Source organism: Agelaius phoeniceus, chromosome 4, assembly GCF_051311805.1.
Source record: "Agelaius phoeniceus isolate bAgePho1 chromosome 4, bAgePho1.hap1, whole genome shotgun sequence".
Classification (NCBI taxonomy): Eukaryota; Metazoa; Chordata; class Aves; order Passeriformes; family Icteridae; genus Agelaius; species Agelaius phoeniceus.
Genome location: NC_135268.1, coordinates 71,562,971 through 71,582,019, shown reverse-complemented (window position 1 = coordinate 71,582,019; position 19,049 = coordinate 71,562,971). Strand labels below are relative to the sequence as shown.

Genomic DNA, 19,049 nt, shown 5'->3' with positions numbered 1-19,049 from the left:
AATTTGGTAAATCTACCCTTTCTTTTAAAGGGGAGAGAAAGGGGCAGCCAGTGACATGAGAGAACAGCACATTAAAAGTTAATCTTCTTTACACAACACCTAATTAGCTTATCATTGCCACAGGATATCTTTATCACTAGGAGACAGAAAAGGCTTTCACATTTATGGCTTGTAAAAATGTCTGCAGCCACTCGTGGTGATAAAAAATACTTAAGGGACAGCTGGAGCCAAGCAGGGGACATCAGCCAGCCCCTTAATTGCTCGTGCTGGGAGAGGCTTTCTCTGCCTTCCTCCAAAGCCTGCTGGAATTTCTTGCAGGAGCAGCTCATGGTTTTGTTGAGCTGCTTGTCTCAGCCTCTTCGGGGTGCCAGGCTGGAGGATCTGTAGTGGTTTGAGGCATTTGACTTAAATCAGTGTTTAAATCTGTGGTTTATTCCCTGCCCTGCCTAGGAAAAGTGGGAATTCAGGCAAGCTATGTGATCTCATAAAAATGCCCAGTTAAAATGGCTGTAAGGAATACAAGTGCCCTGGAGGGAGGGCAGCCAGGAGCAGCCGTGTGGCTTTGGGGACATTTTCCTCTGGCATAAAGTGCAGAGGGTGTTCCACACATGCTGAGTGTGACAGGGGCATTTCTGGTTTGTGTTTTGGGGTGTCCCCCACTTGCCCAGCATTACTGTGAGAGTGGTGAGGCCCTGGCACAGGGTGCCCAGAGCAGCTGTGGCTGCCCCTGGATCCCTGGAAGTGCCCAAGGCCAGGCTGGATGGGGCTTGGATCAGTTTGGTTTAATGGAAGATGTCCCTGTCCATGGCAGGGCAGTTGGAACAATTCAAATCCTCCATGTCCCTTCCAACCCAACCCATTCTGTGATTCTGTGAGGGGTTTTTGCTTGTTCATTAGAGGTTATTTAATCTTTTTTATTTCTGGCCAAAGTTCTGTTGCTTTAAGTGGTGGTAAAATGAAATGCTGGGAAGAACAGCAAGAATTTTCAGTTCTGCATCTCTAGTTTTTTTTTTTTGGGGGGAGGCAGGTTTTATGATTGGTTTTGTTAAAGCATTTTGAAGTTGTCCAGGATAAAAATTCATCTTTCAGATCACTAAATCCTGAGGTCAGGATCTTTCCTTGTCTCACAGGAGCTCCCAAGCCTTCCTCAGGTTTTCATTAGCAATCCCACCATCATGTCATCTCATCCCTTCAGAGGAGGCTGAGATAGCAAAGGCTGTGACACACCCTGTCCTGAGCTGAAAAGAAAGAACCCCCCACAAAACAGCCAGCAACCCATGATGGATGCAAAGCCTAATCAGGGATGCAGGACTGGCATGAACAGTGGAAAATGTATCCCTGAATGAGCAGGGCTAAATTTGTCACCCTCCCCCTCGCTCACACCCTGCCTGGCTTTGCCTGCAGCTGCTGCTGGGGCTCCAGTGCCTTCAGTGCCTTCAGCTCTTCTCCTCCAGCTGGGTCTCTCTAACCCCAGTTATCTTCTCATCTGGACACCAGATTCTAGGGAATTCAAAGTGCAGGGGGTCTCCCTTGAGTTTCACTGGGGCATGTGGAGTGTCTGAAACTGCATTTTAGCAAGGCAAGGTCCCTCTGTGCTGAATTTTGCTGGAATGAAAGGCAGAGCACCCCTGTACCTCCAGAGCTTTGCCTCACTAATTCATCTGGAAAGTCCTTAGGCTTTTTCCAGGCACTTATCCAATCTTTTTTGGCTGCCTTCTTCTACCTCAATACAAGTTTTGCTGCATTTTTGTTTGCAGTAGCCTGAATTTTTAATAGCTGTAGGGATGTCTCACAGGGGCCTTTATTTGGTTATGAGGAAGTGGAGCAGTCAGACTGCTTGAAGACTGCTCAGCTCTTCATTTCTCCAGCAGAAAGTTCCTTGGGAGGGGCTGTTGCCCTGCACTGGGGTCAGTCAGGATTTGCCATGAACCTGTGACCAAGGTGACCTGAATTCTTCTCGTGGAAAGAGGGCAATGCCTTCAAGGAAGGTCTCCAGTCCTGCAGAGCATCCACCTGGATTCCCAGCCACACATTGCCAAGGGAAGCACCATGAGACAGGGCAGGACTTTTAGGATTGTCCTCCTTAAGATGGTGTGCTGGGTGGGGCTGGCACTGCTCAGGGTCATTGTCACTCCATTTGGTCAGTCTCCAAAAGGAAAGAGGCACCAGCACGGGGAGGTTCTCCAGGGTGTGATGCCCACATCACGTATTTGTCATCTTCCCACCTTCCTCTCCACTCCTTCTAGGATAACTGGGGGAATCCTGGGGCTGGGAGAGGATTTTGGCTCTTCTTGCTTGTACCACATCTCTATGACTCTCAGGAAAACGACCAGAGTGGGACCTCTGAGGGTAATGTCTGCACTTTTGGGGTCTGTGTGTGTGATTAACTCCTCAGAAAATGTGATCAGGGACAATTTATCTCAGAATTGTTCCTCTGTCCCTGCTAAGTCCTCATTTCCCTTTTCAGAGAGGTGTTTAAAGCCGATTCCCAGGTATTAGTGAGAAGTGGTGAGCTGGACAGGTTAAATGCAGCTGAAAAATCAGTCTGTCACTGCCTGATTTAAGAGAAGTGCCTGCTTTTACTTGAGCTTTTCAGCAAGGATGTGGTCCCTAAAGAACTGCTTCCCAGGAACCCTCCCTTAACAATCAGCTAATTAATGGCCTTGTTATCTGTCAGCTTTCTCCCGTGTGCTGCAACAGCTTCTGGGGGAGGGATGCAGCCAAAGAATGACAACGTTTTTCATCCTCCACACCCCCACCCCGTGCTGGGCTTCCTGCCATCCCCAATTAAGCTCCAGTGCCTTGCCTTGCAGTTATCATGGACAGCAGGACCAAAGGGCCGCTGAGAATCACCGTTCCCTCCCTGCCTCTATTGCACTGACAGATGTCTGGCCTGGGAACAGCACAGCCCTATCTCCATCAGGGCTTTTTACTGGACAGGGATTAAGTCACAGCAGTTTTTAAGCCAAGTGAGCAAAAGACAATGCTGGGCATCGTCAGCAGCGCTGACAGGAAGGAGTGTGGATGGGGATGTGCTTTCCTGACCTCCTTCAGTGAGGAGAAACTTCTTTATTTAGCTTTGTTCTTCCTAAGAAACTGCTTTTTCCTGTGGTGGAGGAGCACGTAGGTAGTAAATAAACACGTGGAGGAGGAAGCCTGTAGGTAACAAGAGGGGACATCCTTGCTGGAATCCACGTTCCCTGCATAGACCCTGCTTGTGGGATGCCCCAGAGCTGGTCAGAAAGAAGACAGAAGATGGAAGCTGAAGTGAACCTGTTTTAGGACTGTGGACGTTCAGTTAACTTGTTTTAATTTCTTACCTTCAACCCCTTCTGTCTTGCAGACCCAGGGAACTGGGGTTGTTCAGCATGACAACCAGGGAGACCTTCCAGCATCTTCCAGGGCCTGAAAGGGCTCCAGGAGAGCTGGAGAGGGACTTTGGACAAGGGATGGAAGGACAGGACAAGGAGAAAGGCTTCCCACTGCCAGAGGGCAGGGTTAGATGGGATTTTGGGAAGGAATTGTTCCCTGTGAGGGCAGTGAGGCCCTGGAATGGATTTCCCAGAGAAGCTGTGGCTGCCCATGGATCCCTGGAAATGTCCCAGGCCAGGTTGGATGGGGCTTGGAACAACCTGGGCTGGTGGAAGGTGTCCCTGAACATGGCAGGGGGTGGGACTGGATGGGCTTTAGGGTCCCTTCCAATCCAAACCATTCCATGATTCTGTGAATTCCTTGGAGGATTGTGTATAAGCCTTCAGAATGAGGGAAGGAAGAATGCTTAGAATGAGAGGTTACTTGAGATCTCTCTTTTTTCAGTCAGGCTTCCAGAGCCACTTGTTCTGTCCTAGCTCAGGGGAACTTTAGAGTGAGAAATGTTTAGGTTGTCCTGCTGGGATGTGAGATTGCCCATGGTAAGAGATGGGAGTTGATGCAGTTTATCCTTTGGTTTTGCTCCCTGCTTGTATCAGATTTATGATAATAGAAAAGCAAAGGTTGGCTGGACTGTCTGTGGTGTAGCTCTCCTTGCTGGACATGGAGCTCTGGTTTGGATGCAGGGAGATTTTGAAGGGTTAACTGGAAAATCAGCAGAATCTTTTGGGTCATCCTTGTTGTTACCTTTCCCCAGGATCTTTGAGGGAAAGCCCATTTCTACTTTCTCAGGAACCCTGCTGCTGAAATGCTGAAATGATTGGAGGAGTATGGGTTTTCAGATATCACAAGTGCTTGTTCCCAGTGACCCCAGGGGTGGTCCCATAGGAATGACAATGCTTTCCCCATCTGGGGAGGGAAAGTCTGGATAATTCCAACTCCAGACAGCACAATTTTGCTCCTGCTTTATTGGAAATCTACCTTAAATGAGCTGTCCTAGTGAAGCTTTTCCATAGCTTCTTACACAGGATGTGTTTGCTGCTCATGTTCATTAAAACATACATTTCAAGCATCTTTTTTATTCATTTATTCTGACCATATATCTCTCAATGTAGGACCTACTGTCGTTTCTCTTTTTGCTTCTTGCCTACAACAGCTTTGCCTCCTCTTCTTCCTCAGATGGTTCAGCACTCCCAAGAATCAGAATATCCTGAGTTGGAAGTGACTTAGGAGGATCATCAAGTTCAGCTCCTGGGCCTGCACAGGAAAACCCCCAAAGTCACACCTTGTGTCTGAGGGTGTTGTCCAAATTCTTCTTGAACTTGAAAAGCAAGGAAATAAGAGGAGAAATAAGAAATCCTGATGTGATTTAACTTACCTGCTGTCTGATCAATGGGATGGCACCTCCAGGAAAGACTTTCCTTGATGGTTACAGCACAGAGAACTTGTGCCTTCCTGCTCTCCTCTCAGTGGGGCAGTGAAGAAATGTAATGGTTAACAAAAACATAGTCAGGCTCACTTCTCCTGTGGGCCAAGTGGTGGCTGGGTTTTAGCAGGGCTTTGCTTGTCCTGTGAGTTTGTTATCTGCTTACAGAGCTCAATCAGCTTATGAAAGCCGAGCTGATTGTGCTGACGCAAGGTCTGTGCAGCCTGGACCTGCTGCAAGTGCTTGTGGCCTCAGAAATCCAGGGACCTGAGAACCAGGGGATACTGGAGCTGCCAAAGTTTCCTTTGCTGGAAGCCTTTGTTTCATACAGGACGTTGGGCCCCACCTTTCTTGTCTGGGAGTCGCCTTGGAATGGTCGTGTCCCAGGCAGTGTCTGCAATTCTCTTCTGTCTTTACCAGTCCCACTCATTTTCCTTGTGATTGTTTCTTTTCTGTTTTTATCATTTATTCCACCCCCCTTTTTTTGGTCATTCTTTCACTTTTTTTCTCCAGTTTCCTCCTCATCCCTTCCCTGTAAATTCACCATCTTCCATTAGCTCACAGACCTCCTCTCTCTCACTCCTACCACTGCAATGTGTTTATCCTCCTCCCTTTCCTCTTCTTCCCTGTATTTTGCCTCCTCAAATTCACTTTATTCCTAAAACCCAAGATAAAATCAAGCTCTTGGGGAAAACTGGAGTGGGAAGAACATAAACCATAGTGGATTAGCCCTCTCAGCAGGGAATGGAAAGCTCCAGGAGCTTTTTGAAGGCAAGGCTGCCAGTTTTTTACCAGCTTTGTACCAGATATTTACTGTAGCTTTCAACTTCTTGACATCCAAATCATCTGTCTCCAAAAAATGATCATAAGGTGTAATTAAACCATCTTTGATGGGAAAAACACCCCAAACAGAGATGTAAGAATATTGTTCACCCTGTGGTATGATATGAATGAGAAGGGGACACATTCTGGACAAACAAATCATTAATGGGATGTGCTGCATTTCTGAGAGGCATCTTTTGAGAGCTTTCCTGTGTTAAAAGATTCCTCTTGAAGTTTGTTTTTTTTCTATAAAAAGGAAGAGCCATGATGCAATTGCAGGCTCTTCTGGCAATACTGTAGATAGAAATACAAGTTTTCCCAGACAGCCACAAGCAGTGGGCTGAGTTGGATGGTGTTTCCTTGCCTTTTATGTAGCTTGTATGGAAAACTGGGGTTAAAAACCACCAGGAATATCTTCAAAGAAGATCAATTTGTTACAAGGGATTTTTACTGTGGCTCCTGGTGAGGGGCTCTAGAGATGTCACTGTTTTCCATGGATTTCTACCTGTCCTGTGCTCAAGTAAAATGTGTGTGCATACAGAATTCCTTTGCTGTTTGTTGCTTCCTGATTTCATGGGATGTTGGAATCCAAAGTGCAGGGAATTCTCAGAACTTTGGGCCTGTAAGTCAAAGCTTAGAATTAAGCACAGGATTTGATCTGAGACCTTGGAAAAGTCTTCCAAACTTAAGTACTAGAAGCAAGAATATGGATTTATAGTTTAAAGCAGAAACATGGTGAGTTAAAAAGAGGAAAGTTTCGAGTTTTAGAATTTAAGATATAGAAAAAAAATAAAAGTAGTTACAAAGGTAAACAAGAAGTTTTAGAATACAGTTCTGCAGGTTTATGTATCATAAAATAATTAACTAAGAAAGCTGTTTTTGACTTAACCCTTAAATATTTAGTTTTCCAGACTTATGCTTACTCTGTATCATAAGTCCATAAAACTAAATACTTAAGGGTTAAGTCAAAAACATAAATATCCTATTAACAGTGTTTTATTAATCAATAAATCCTTAAAAGGTCTTATAACTAGACCATGCAGTAAAGATGTGAGCCAAGCTCACCCTTCCTGTCTATGTAGAAGATAAGAAAAATAAATCACGTGATCTAAAAAACTCAAAAATCCCATCTCTAACTCATTCAGAATTCCTTCAAAAATCCCCATAAATGGAACAACAGAAAACTAACTGTGAAACTTAATTGACCCACTCTGGTGGATTCCTTCTAAATAATGGAGAGGGTGGAAGGGCTGGTATCAACCTGGGACACAGAGGTGGGAGAGGAGCCGGTGCTTTTTATCAGATGTGGGGAGGGACGTGAGTGTGCTGGGTCGGGACAGCTGAAGGAGCATCTTGCTGGATGATCCTTGTGTCCTGTCTCTGGCAGGTCTATAACCTGACTCAGGAGTTCTTCCAACGAGGTAAACCAGTCAATGCTGAGAGCCAGAACAGCGTGGGCGTTTTCACGCGGGACGTCGTGCGCAAACGCGTCAAGGCCGACCCGGATGACACGGAGGCCGTCAAGAGGCTGAAACTGGCCATGATCCAGCAGTACCTGAAGGTAGGTGTGCACATCACTGGGGTGTTTTGTTTTTGGAGCAAACAAATCCTGAACCTCAGGGCACCTGGCTGAGCCCTACCCAGCCCTGGAAATGGCTTTCTGTGCTCTCTTGTAGTTTGTGTTTCTGTTGACAACTTTCCCTCCCAACTCAGATCCAAAGACAGTGGGCTGCAAGGAATAATGCCTTTACTATTTTTTTTCTTACCTTAAAACCCCAGTTGTCTTAATAGAAGAGGCTTTCCTAGGCCTTGTTAAATTTTATGGTGTGATTTAGGTTTTTTTTTTGCCACCTGAAGCTACTCTATTGTCAGGTTCTTTTAGTAATGTTTTATCTTGTGACTTACACCTGCGCTCACTGATCCTGCCTGAGTGTTTTTTACCTCTCAGAGACCAGAAGAAATGTAATTTTGATGCTAGTAATTTGCTGAAGAAATCCCCAGAAAGCATTTTGAAGGTAAAGCAATAAAATCCAAGATAGACTGTATAAAACCAGCTTTCCACATGGCTTCCATAGTTCTTTTTATCTCCTTGGTGCCTTGGCTAAATGAGTTCTCTGTGGGATGAGGACTTAATGCTGCATCAAGCACTCCATGAGCAGAGTGTATCAGTCATTTTAATTTCAATTAGGATGACTTAAAAGCTTCTGAAATGAGGCAGGGGAGGCAAGCAGCACTTTGTCATGAGTTCACTCTTTTCAGATGGGAAGCTAAACCAAAGAGGAATAAAGACCTAAAGTCTCACAGGAGATTTGAGATAGAGCTGAGGTTTGAACCCTGGTGTCCTGAGCCTGATATCTCAGCATCCTCACCCAAAACCTCTTCTCACAGGGTGTCCCCACAGCTGCCATGTAAAGCTCAGTTATTTATTGTGTTACCCAGATAGCAGCACCCATGCAGACAGGGTTAAGTCATTGGATACAGCTCTGGGTTTCCTGGTGGTTTTTCCTCTGCTTGCTCCAGGCTGCCACAGTCAGAGCTGTTTCTGCAAGTCTTGCAAATCCCTTCTCATGCAAATAACTGAGAAAAACAAAGCTTCTCATACTTTAGACTATCAGATGGCAGAGTAGGGATTAACCTGTCTTGGTAGCTGCTTGTTTTTCCCCCCTGGCATTTTGCCTCCATGGTTGAAAGAATCAAACAGCCACCAGTGTTTAACTTCATAGTGAGGAGTGTCCTGTTGGAGCAGCCAGGCAGGGTGAGGATCCATGGGTTTTGTGTTGTGTCACCCTGGGGGAGGGAGGTCTGGGAAGTGCTTGAGTAGGGTGGAACTACAGCACAGTCCAAAGATGGGTCTTCACTCAGTGTCCACTGGAGTCATCAGGCAGTGAGCAGGACAGGGAAGGCACCTGTTGGTCCCTGCAGGCACAGGAGCAGCCTGGGGGCTGCTGGTACAACCCTGACTTGTTGGCTTTGTCCCAGCACAGATTCCTGCCCTGCACCAGGGTGCTCCACAGCAAGAAGGTCTAGGCTTTTCAGGCTTCCAAGCACAGTCACTAAAGTGTGGAAAGGTCTGGAAAACAGGTCAAAGTTTGAGGCAAGGAATTGTAATATTCCTTAAAATGCTTAGAGAATTACAGTGTGCGAGCGATTGTGACTCTGGTGATGTGAAGATTTTAAGATCACTGTGTCCCGTGCATCAGGATTATCATTAGAAGCTTATCACAAGACAGGCCAAACATCCTGCCTTTGTTCCAGGGATTGTTGGGAGCTACAGCTATGCTTAATACTCCTACAAACATTAACCAACAGGTTAATGGATCTAAAGCTTTGGTAATCACATCAAACACACGTGGCTCACATCTTGGCATTTCCCTTTTCCGTCTCCTTCAGTTCCTCCTGTGCTGGGTCCTCTCACCTCTGGCAGATTGTTAGCTGGCTGATTGCTGACTGTTTGACAGCATGCTGAAAGCTGCAGACAGCACAAAGAGCTGCCAGAAGTTTTTTGTGGCTCCTCGTGGGAACATTTATTAGAGTTGGAATGAGCATCTGATTAACGCGGCTCCAGGTTCTGCTGTAGGAGCACCAGGCAGCAGATCCTGGCCACTGCAGAGGGTTTTAAAGGATAGAAACCTGAACTTTAACCCAGAATTGTGCAGAAGCAAAGACATAATGGAATTTTAGATTCACAGAAAAATTTGGGTTGGAGGGGACCTTAAAGAAAGATCATCCAGTTCCATCCCCTGCCATGGGCAGGGCACCTTCCACTATCCCAGGTTGCTCCAAGTCCCATCCAGCCTGCCTTGAAAACAATTCCAGGGCTGTGGCAGCCACAGCTTCTCTGGGCACCCTGTGCCAGGGCCTTACCACCCTCACAAGGAAGAATTTATTCCTCCTATCTAATTTAAGTTGACCATCAATTTAAAGCAGTAATTCTTTCTCCTGTCACTCCATGGCCTTGTCCAAAGTCCCTCTCCAGCTCTTTTGTAGCACCTTTAGGTACTGAAAGGTGTCAGGAAGTCTTGCCAGAGCTTTCTCTTCTCCAGGCTGAACAGCCCCATCTCTCAATTTTTCTTCAGATCAGAGGGGCTCCAGCCCTCTGGCCTCTGAACTCTGGACGATGCAACTCCAACTCTTTACCATGACAAAATGGTTTCTCTGGTTGCAAGAAAGGCTAAGGAGTGATATTTGTCAGACCCTATGGCCAGGTACTTCTTTACTAGCAAAACTAACCTGGTTTCAGAGTGTAATTCTGTGCTTTCATGAGTGGAATTCAGTCATCTCATGCAGCTCCTCTGTGCCCTTGCAGAGCTGTGCTGTGGCTAAAGGAGTTGCTCTGTGGCAACGTTGCTTTTGTGTTGCTTTTCCTTAGGTAGAGAGTTGTGAGAGCAGCTCCCACAGCATGGATGAAGTGTCGCTGAGTGAATTTGGGGAATGGACCGAAATCCCCGGGGCTCATCACGTCATTCCTTGTGGTTTCATTAAAATCGTGGAGATCCTGGCGCGCTCCATTCCCAAGTCTGTCATTCAGCTCCGCAAGCCGGTCAAGTGCATCCACTGGAACCAGTCGGTCAGCCAGGAGATTGAGAGGGTGGCTGACCACAACAGTGACCTCCCCGAGGAGAACAAGGGCTCCAATGTCTTCGTAGAGTGCGAGGACTGTGAGTTCATCCCAGCTGACCACGTCATTGTGACTGTGTCCCTGGGAGTCTTGAAGAAGCGCCACGAGAGCCTGTTCCATCCCCGCCTGCCTGAGGAGAAGGTGATGGCCATTGAGAAACTGGGGATCAATACCACTGACAAGATCTTCCTGGAGTTTGAAGAGCCTTTCTGGAGCTCTGAGTGCAACAGCATCCAGTTTGTCTGGGAAGACGAGGCGGAGAGCGAGAGCTTGACTTACCCTGAGGAGCTGTGGTACAAGAAGATCTGCAGCTTTGATGTGCTGTACCCACCTGAGAGGTATGGCCATGTCCTCAGTGGCTGGATCTGTGGAGAAGAGGCTTTGATTATGGAGAAGTGTGATGATGAAACTGTGGCAGAAACCTGCACCGAAATGCTACGTAAATTTACAGGTCAGGCGTGCTCTGGTGGGAGAGGGAGCATGGGGCTGGGGAATCACATAACCATGAGGAAGGAAATGCTTTAAAGTCATTTTTAGTTCTTTGGCATTTTGTGTCCCTTTGAATGTGCGTGTGCTTCCAGCATAGCTCCTGCTTGGGTGTGCCTGAGAGCTATTTATACAGAGGGGCTGATAAACCGGCTCGGGAAGTGATGGGCAGAAGTGCTGGAGGATTCCACATCCTCTGCTTTGTTGAATTACAAATAACTCTTCAGCAGCTGAAGCTGTCGGGCTCTGAGGGCTGATCTCAGCTGTGGAGAGCAGCACGGCCCCTTCAGAAACTGAACCTGTTTAGATCAGCTGAGGTGTGGTTGAATCACACCCCTGACTTCCATTCAGTATCAGATCGATGGAAATAATCTCCAAGACCTAAATTTCAAAAAATTCATTGATCTTGAGAGTTCCCATTTTCTGGGTGCATCACTGAAACCTTCCTGGACTTCACAGATTTCATGTTCTGTGATCACACATCACTTTAAGGGCAGCAGTTGGACTGAGGCAAATCTTAGGTGTATTACACTGAGAAAATCCAAATAAAATCACTTAAAGGAATAACACTTGGATGATGGGCTTTAGCTTGTCCACAGTCACTTTCTCTAGAGGTCACACACCTTCCCAGGAAAAGGGATTTCTTTATCTGAGAGTTTTGACATGCTCTGATGTGAGACACTGTGCAAGTGCAGGTGTAAGGTAGTAACACTAAAAGAAATAGTGGTGGACTTAACAGCAGTTTTGAAATAAGAGTTTTGAATTGATAGAGAATTGCAAGCACTTAGAAGAGGAGCATCCTCCAAGATTAGATGCAGTTTATGCTATTTTAGAGATGGCTCCTGTGATTAAATGATTTATATCTTCCTAGCTGGTGTTAGCCCAATCTCAGCACTCAGGGGGTTTCCAGCCTTACCTCTTGTCCATGGAGCTCCAGCTAACTGGAGAAATTTGCCTTCACAAGTGCAGCTTTCCCCTTCCCTTACTGACCATTTGCTACCAACCACATGGAGATCCAGAGAGTCACAGAATCACAGAATATCCTGAGCTGGAAGGGACCCATCAGGATCATCATGTCCAGCTGCTGGCCCTGCACAGGACACTGCAACAATCCCTTTGTGCCTCAGAGCATTGTCCAAATGCTTCTTGAGCTCAGTCAGGCTCGGTGCTGTGACCATTCCTTGGGGAGCCTGTTCCAGCACCTCTGGGTGAAGAACCCTTTTCCTGAAAGGACCCTGGAATCTGAGGATTTCCTGCATAACTGACTACAGCCCAAAGAGATTTTACCACTCTCTGCAGGAGCTGTAGGGTAGAGACTCTGGGTTGAAAAGCCCAGATTCAGTGCCCAAGCCTGCACCCTTGTTTCAGCTGTGCCTCCTGAGCTGGTGGTGTTCAGGGGTGTTGGGTGTCCCCATGTCACATCAGTCCCCATGTGCCATCTTTCCCTTGACCCCAGCAGGGAACTGCTGCTCTACCCAGGCTTAGCAGGAGGCTCTTCTCTCACAGGCCAAGTTGTTGTAGTCCTGAATGTACAAACAACCTTGTTTGTTGCAGCTTTTCTTGCTTAAGGCCTATTAAAATAAAAAAAAAAAATATTCCAAACCCCACTTCAATTCATGAGTGGGAATTTGGCTGTTTGGGTCTGCTGTAGTTTGGCATGTGGGAGTTTGCTCTCCCTCTTCCTTCTTGGGCTTTTTCACAGTGACTGTTTACGTGTGTTGGATGTTCCTCTCCTCCCAGCAGGGAAATATGAGGCTCTGGGCCCTGGGTCTGTGCTGCAGTTGCTCTTCCAGCTGATGCTGCACCTGGTCACTGTCCATCAGGCTCTTCCACACAGCTAATCCCAGGTTAGCTCTCCTTGGAGAATTCCAGACTGGATTTACCAGGCCCTTGCCCTGCAATGAGCATTTTGTGCATCAGCTGAGAAGTGGCCTTGCAGCTGCTCGAAACTGTGAGAGGAAAACCTGTTCTTGGAACACCCATTACCCAACATGACGTGTTCCACTTTCTGCCCCCAATGCCCTTGTTGGTAGAAAACCTTTTCACTTTTCATTCTCTTGCAGGATTCCCTGGCTAAGGGAGCTGGATTTATCCCGTTTCCCTTGCTCCTGTTTTTCCCCAGAGGTTCCCAGAAGGAGCAATACTTCAGGGCTGATCTGGGCCAGGTGCCAGGCTGGCTGAAATAACAGAAGCACGCTCAGCTCTGTGTGCACCTCCCTTCTTCCCTTGATCTGTCCAGGGGGAGTGTGAGAGGGGCTTAGACCAGCAGCCCATGATACACCTATGGCCAATTCTGAGCACGGCTGCACTCCCCTGGTCCAATTAGCACCACCAAACCCACCTCTGAGAGCCTTTCCCACCACTCAAGCTCACACAGGTCAGCTAACCAAGGTAGGAAACTGGTCCTGCCAGGATCCTCACCTCTGTGGAAAGCCTGGATCTTCCATAGGGCAGCTCAGATCTTCCACACCTCACCTGGTGCTCTGTGACATCTTCTGAAGCAGCTTTTCTCTATTGAGTAGAGAGGGAGCCTTATATTCAGTAATGAAACAGATACTTTGAGCCTTCTAATGTTCCCTTTGCCTTTCATGTGCTGGGGATGAAATGCCCCATGCTTTTATTCTTCTGAGAAAGAATTCATGCATTAGCAGGTAGGTTCCCATCTTTCACTGTGTTTTCCCAGTCTGTTGCTCGTGGTGGCCTTTTATTTGCCTTCAGAGTATGTTATACCAGTTTTAAGTGAAATCCATTCTTTTAGGTTCATACTGAGAATCTCTCTGAGAACTGACCTTCAATTTTCCTCTCAGCTCGGCGTTGGGGATTATCTGGCTTTGCTGTGAAAAGCTCTGAGGATTGTTCTAACCTAAGAACCACCAGCAATTACTGCTTTTCACAACTGGATGGTGAAAAGCAGTGTCCTCCAAATCTGATTAAATAGAATACCTCTGAGCAATTAGGAGCCTTGCTCTGCCTTCTTTGTTGGATAAGCTCCCAGAGTAGGAAGCCAGAGGCTCCCTGCTGAAGGGATCACTGGAGCCTGGCAGGCTGCAGCTGGAGATGCCCTGAGTTTTCCTCCAGGAGGGGAACAGATCTGTTTTGGGTTCTGCATCACATCTCCCAGTCCCATGTGGGTGTCTGGGGTAGCCACTCTGGTGGTTGTAGTCACTGGTATGGGGGCAGTACCACAGATCTCCCTTGGTGGAATCTTACATCCTGCTCTCAGGTAGGCAAATAAATTTAGGTGCCTTAATTTAGATTGGTGAGTTGATTGTATGGTAATTCAGTCAGCCCCATGACCAGTAAACCTCTGTATCCACAGGTCCCAGGAGCTGAAGAAAAATGGGATGATTGTGTGAGGCACAGGGAGTTGTCTTGCATAGCTTCAAAAGTGGAAATCTGTGGCATGAAGATATGTACCTTCCTGTTTTAGTGAAGGCCAACATCCTTTCTTTAGCCATGTAATCTCTTTGGATGGTGGAAACTGAGAAGTTTCCACATCTGTGTTGTTACTTTTATCTGTAGACAAAGGCTGTTTACCCTGTTTAAAAGCAGAATGAGAAAGTCCAGTGAAGGATGTTCCCTGAAGGACTGTGGCTCTCACTCTTTGCAGTTTCTGTCTTCAAACAGCTGCTCAGAATCAGAGCTTGTGCCATGTGCTCCTGTCTGACCTTCAACCAAAGCCCCCTCTGGGTCTCCTGATTTTCCTCTTAGAAACAGCTGCTTGCATTAAAAGGTTCAGAATTGCAGAATTGCAGGGCCACAGTGGCTGCACAGTGGACACTTGGGTCTTGCTAATGTGGCCTGATGTGCTGGAGACCTTGGAAGGAGCTCGTGTGGATGGATGTGGATATGGAAACACGCACCAGCTTTGGAAGAGGCACCACCAGGCCACTGCAGAGACTCTTTTTACTTGAAAACTCTTCATGTGCTGTTTTTGTGCAGTGCAGTGCAGTGGGATGGGTGGGTGCCTTGGCCCTGCTTGGGGAGTGTTCTCTGACAGCTTCCATGGTGTGTTCTCCTGGGCTGTCCCACAGCCCTCAAAAATAAAACATGATAGCTTATTTCCTTGACACATCTGAGAGCTCCCAGATCTCAGACTCCCTTGGGCTTTCCACTTCCAGGCATTTCTGCTTTGAAGAGTCTTGCAGGAACATATTTTAGAGGCCTTTGTTATGCAAAGCCGTTACTCCTGAAACAACATTGCTTTGTAGGATGTGTTTTGTTTGTGGGATATATTTATTTGCTAGTCTGGGCCATATTTTGATCTGGGGCCTGGTTTTAAAGTGTTCACAGAGTACTCTGGGCAAGCCATCCTCTGCTTTGTTCCAGCCCCTTATTCCATAGCTCTGGCTGACAGGATACTCCTGAAAGCAGAAGCTGAACCAGGACCTGCTCTTGATTTTAGGGAATTGAAGGCACAGCTAAATAATAGCTTATGAGAGCTAAATGATGCAGTGCCCAACCAGGGTTTACATTTGGGTGTCTCCTTCTAAACTGGGATGAAGAAAGTGGGGGGAATTTGGGTTGCCTCATGGCAGGCTGAACATCTTGAGTTGTCCCAGAGTCAGGGTCTGAAGCAGGCAAAGGATGTGAACATCTCAAAACTCCTACTTTTTGTGCTATCTTCTGGAATCACAGAATTACTTGAGTTGGAAAAGCTCTTTAAGATCAGTGATCCCAACCATTCCCCCAGCACTGCCAAGGCCACCACTGTCACATGTCCCCAGGTGCCACATCCACATGGCTTTTAAATCCCTCCAGGGGTGGTGACTCCAACACTGTCCTGGGCAGCTCTGGCCGGGCTGGACAACCCTTTCCATGAAGAATCATAGAATGGTTTGGGTTGGAAGGGACCTTTATGATCATCCAGTTCCAGTCTCCTTTGCTGTGGAAGGTTTAGACTCAGCCCAAGGTTCAGGTAGCTAAACCTTGCCTGAGTATGTGATGTTGCCTCAAGGGTGGATCTTGGCTCCTGCAGAGGGAATTTCTCTTCAGTGGAATTCTCCATGTCCCTCTGTTCCTCTCCTGCCATGCCAGATACCATCATGGGACTCCAACAAAAGCAGTGGCACTGAGATGGTCCAAAACCAGCCCAGCAAGAGATCTCCCAAGTGTGACTCTCCCTGCTTGTGCCTGAGGCTCTTGTGCCACCAGCTGGTGGCTGCAGTCCTGGATCTCACGTTCTCCAAAGTCCTTGGGGTGGGGACAGTGGCTGATGATGACCTTGTTGTGGGTGCATTCTTCACCTCTAGGTCCTGTATCCTCTTAGCAGTGGAAATCCTACAGCAATCTAGAAATCCTGCTTCCAGCCTCAAAAGCCTTCTTTCTATGCCTTGTACATTAAATGAAAGAGTCTCCTGGATTTTAGCTTCATTTGGGGGGAAACTGTTATGGGAAGCTGTTGGAATGAGTTAATCCAGGTTTTGAGAACTTCCTGACAGGTTTTTCAGTGTCCCCACATAAAGAAGATTTGCCTTCTTCCCTCTTTGGAGGCACTCCTCTCTCACAAGGCTACCTAAACATCCAATTCAGACTGGGCACTCAGATGCCTAAATCTTGCTGAGATCAATCACATGCTTGATTACCACCAGGCTCCCCACTGCAAATGTGACCAGAACATGCTTTGTATTTCCAAACCAGGCTGTGTCCAAGGTTTCCTGAAGCTCCCCAGTGTTGTAGGAATCTAAACATTTTAATGCTCCTTTCCAAAACAAATCACAGAATCATTTAAGTAGGAAAAAACCTCCAAGGCCATGGAGTCCAACCTGTGACCAATTCCTCACCTTATCAAGCAGGCCAGGCCACTTAGTGCCTCATCCAGCTGTTCCTTGGACACCTCCAGGGGTGGGGACTCCCCCAACACCCTGGAAAATGGAAGAGCTGAGATGAAAAGGGAGGCAATTTCTGTTATATAAAGAGTTAAAACTCCATAATGAAAGGGACATCTGGTTTGGGGGCTCTGCTAGGCTGGATGTTGAATAAATAAGATGGAATCCCTGGCACCCACACCTTGCTCAGGCACTGCCCTCTTGCCCTCTTGGACACAGTCTGACTTTTTGCCTTCCCCTTTCCACCCAGGGAACCCAAACATTCCGAAACCTCGCCGGATCCTGCGGTCCTCCTGGGGCAGCAATCCCCACTTCCGTGGATCCTACTCCTACACCCAGGTTGGGTCTAGTGGGGCCGACGTGGAGAAACTGGCGAAACCACTGCCTTATGCTGAGAGCTCCAAATCTCCTGTGAGTATGGCCCAGATGGGGCCTGGGGCAGTAAAGCTGATGGGACACTGGGCAGCAGCTTTTTGGGGAGGGAGGTTGGAAGGGAAAACCCATGATTTGGCCTCCAGTAGTGTGTTTCCCCATTCTTTTTTTTTTTTTGTACAAAAGATGTGTGTAGGATTTTACCTCTGTAACGTTTGGAATGCCAACGTCTCAGGGATTCCCTCATCTCTCCCTGAATTTATCAAGAGCTGCTCATGTGTGTGGCTTTTGGAATTGTGATATTGTCCTTTAATGACCATCAGCCCTATTGTCCAGTTCAGAATTCCTCAGGAAAGCACGTGCTAGTTTGTTTCAAAGATTATTATTATGATTATGACCCTGCTAATGTCTAGGTCTGAATGTGTCAGGGGTTCATATTAGGAAATCTTTCTGTGCTGGCAGTGCAGGCTGAGGGAGGCCCAGTCCTTGGCAGGGGATGATGAGTTTTCTCCCCAGGCACTGCCTTGGCTTTCTGAATTTAGCAAGGAGAGCTGGAGCACACATGGAGGTGGTTACACAGCTCAGGATCACATTAAGCCAAACTCACCCCATCACTCAGGGTTATGTGTCCAAATCCAAAGGCTGATGAAAATGCAGCCTTCAAGCAGCTGCCCAGTCCATTTCCTCCACCAGAGCTTGGCCCCAGCAGAAATAATTGTATTCAGTGCAGAAATCTACTTAAGAAAACCCAGCAGGAGCTTTAGGAATTTTTCTGTGTGGTTCCCAGGGAAATCCTCCCAGAAATTCCTGCCTCAAATCCGAGTTGCAGTTCTAGCAAGCACCTCACTATTGGTATAAGAGATACAATGCTGTGGGTTTTGAGACATGGCTGTTATTCTTCTGAAGCTGCTGTCCAGAAGAAAAATTCCCTTAATGCCTAAAAGTCTGCAGTGTGATTTAGGGGAGCAGAGGGAGGAGATGGTACCGAGCAGGTGCTCTGTGCCTCCTGCAGGTTTGTGGAGGTTTTTGGAACTGGCATCTTGTGGAGGTTTTGAGAACCAGCCCTCCAAAACAGATGAAAACCCCTGGCAGTGTCCCTGGCCAGGCTGGAGAGGCTTGGAGCAATTTGGGATAGAGGAAGGTGTCCCTGCCATGACAAGGGGGTGGCACTGGATGATCTTGGAGGTCCCTCCCAACCCAAACCATCCTGTGTGGGAGGGCACAGAAAGTTTGTGTCCTGTGACGCTCCCCAGTGACGTGTGCTGATGTGTGTCCCCTGTGCTGTGCCCTGCAGCCCATGCAGGTGATGTTCTCAGGGGAGGCCACTCACAGGAAGTATTACTCCACCACCCACGGGGCTGTGCTCTCGGGGCAGAGGGAGGCAGCTCGGCTCATCGAGATGTACCAGGACCTGCTGCAGTGCCCAGCCTGAGGGAGCCCTGCCTGACCACCACCAACACCTCCCACATCCTCCTGCAGCTCTCTGGAGGGGTTCTCTTTTATTTCAGTTCGCAGTAGAACAGCCTTTTATCTTTTCTATTAAAAAAAAAATTAAAAAAATAAAAAGCTCTTAATTGTTAAAAAATGTTAGCCATCAATAGCTTCATTTCCATGTGCTGTATTGTTAACAGGGAAGGGTGCTCCTTTTGGTCTGGTAAACTGTTTCTCTGTAATTTTAATTCTAATTTCACTTTTGGTGCCTATCACGTTCCTTTTGTTTCTTTTTTCTTTCTGTATTGTAAGTGCCTTCTATACTAAAATAAATGTTGTAATAAAAAGACTGGGTGCTGTGCTACTTCCTGGACACTTCACTTGGTAACTTCCAACTCGTTTATTCAACATTACAAAAATAGGATTTTTTTTTTCCTCTTCCTATAAAATTTGGAATAGGAGGAAACCAGGTTGAAAATAGGTCAGAAACACATTACACAAATGGTGCTTGTATAATAATGTATCCAAACTGGAGATTTTCTCTGCCAGCAATACAATCCTGACCAAAAAGGGTCTGGTTAGGGCAGAGCTGACAGCGCTGTGGTCAGTGTGGTCTCTGCCAGAGCTCATGGAATGTTTGGACAATGCTCTCAGCTCAGGGTGGGATTCTTGGGATGCCCTGTGCAGGGCCAGGAGT

At 47.1% G+C, this 19,049-nt stretch overlaps 1 protein-coding gene across 1 annotated transcript in view; it reads left to right on the top strand.

Annotated features, from left to right (window-relative positions):
* SMOX (spermine oxidase) overlaps window positions 1-18,701 on the top strand; it is a 52,578-nt gene extending 33,877 nt beyond the window's left edge. Inside the window, exons 4-7 of the mRNA XM_054633040.2 lie at window positions 7,005-7,182; window positions 9,991-10,686; window positions 16,800-16,960; window positions 18,216-18,701. Of these exons, the coding sequence (XP_054489015.1) occupies window positions 7,005-7,182; window positions 9,991-10,686; window positions 16,800-16,960; window positions 18,216-18,353 (1,173 nt within the window). The 3' untranslated portion in view covers window positions 18,354-18,701. The remainder of the gene's footprint in view (window positions 1-7,004; window positions 7,183-9,990; window positions 10,687-16,799; window positions 16,961-18,215) is intronic.
* Window positions 18,702-19,049: the final 348 nt, after the last annotated feature.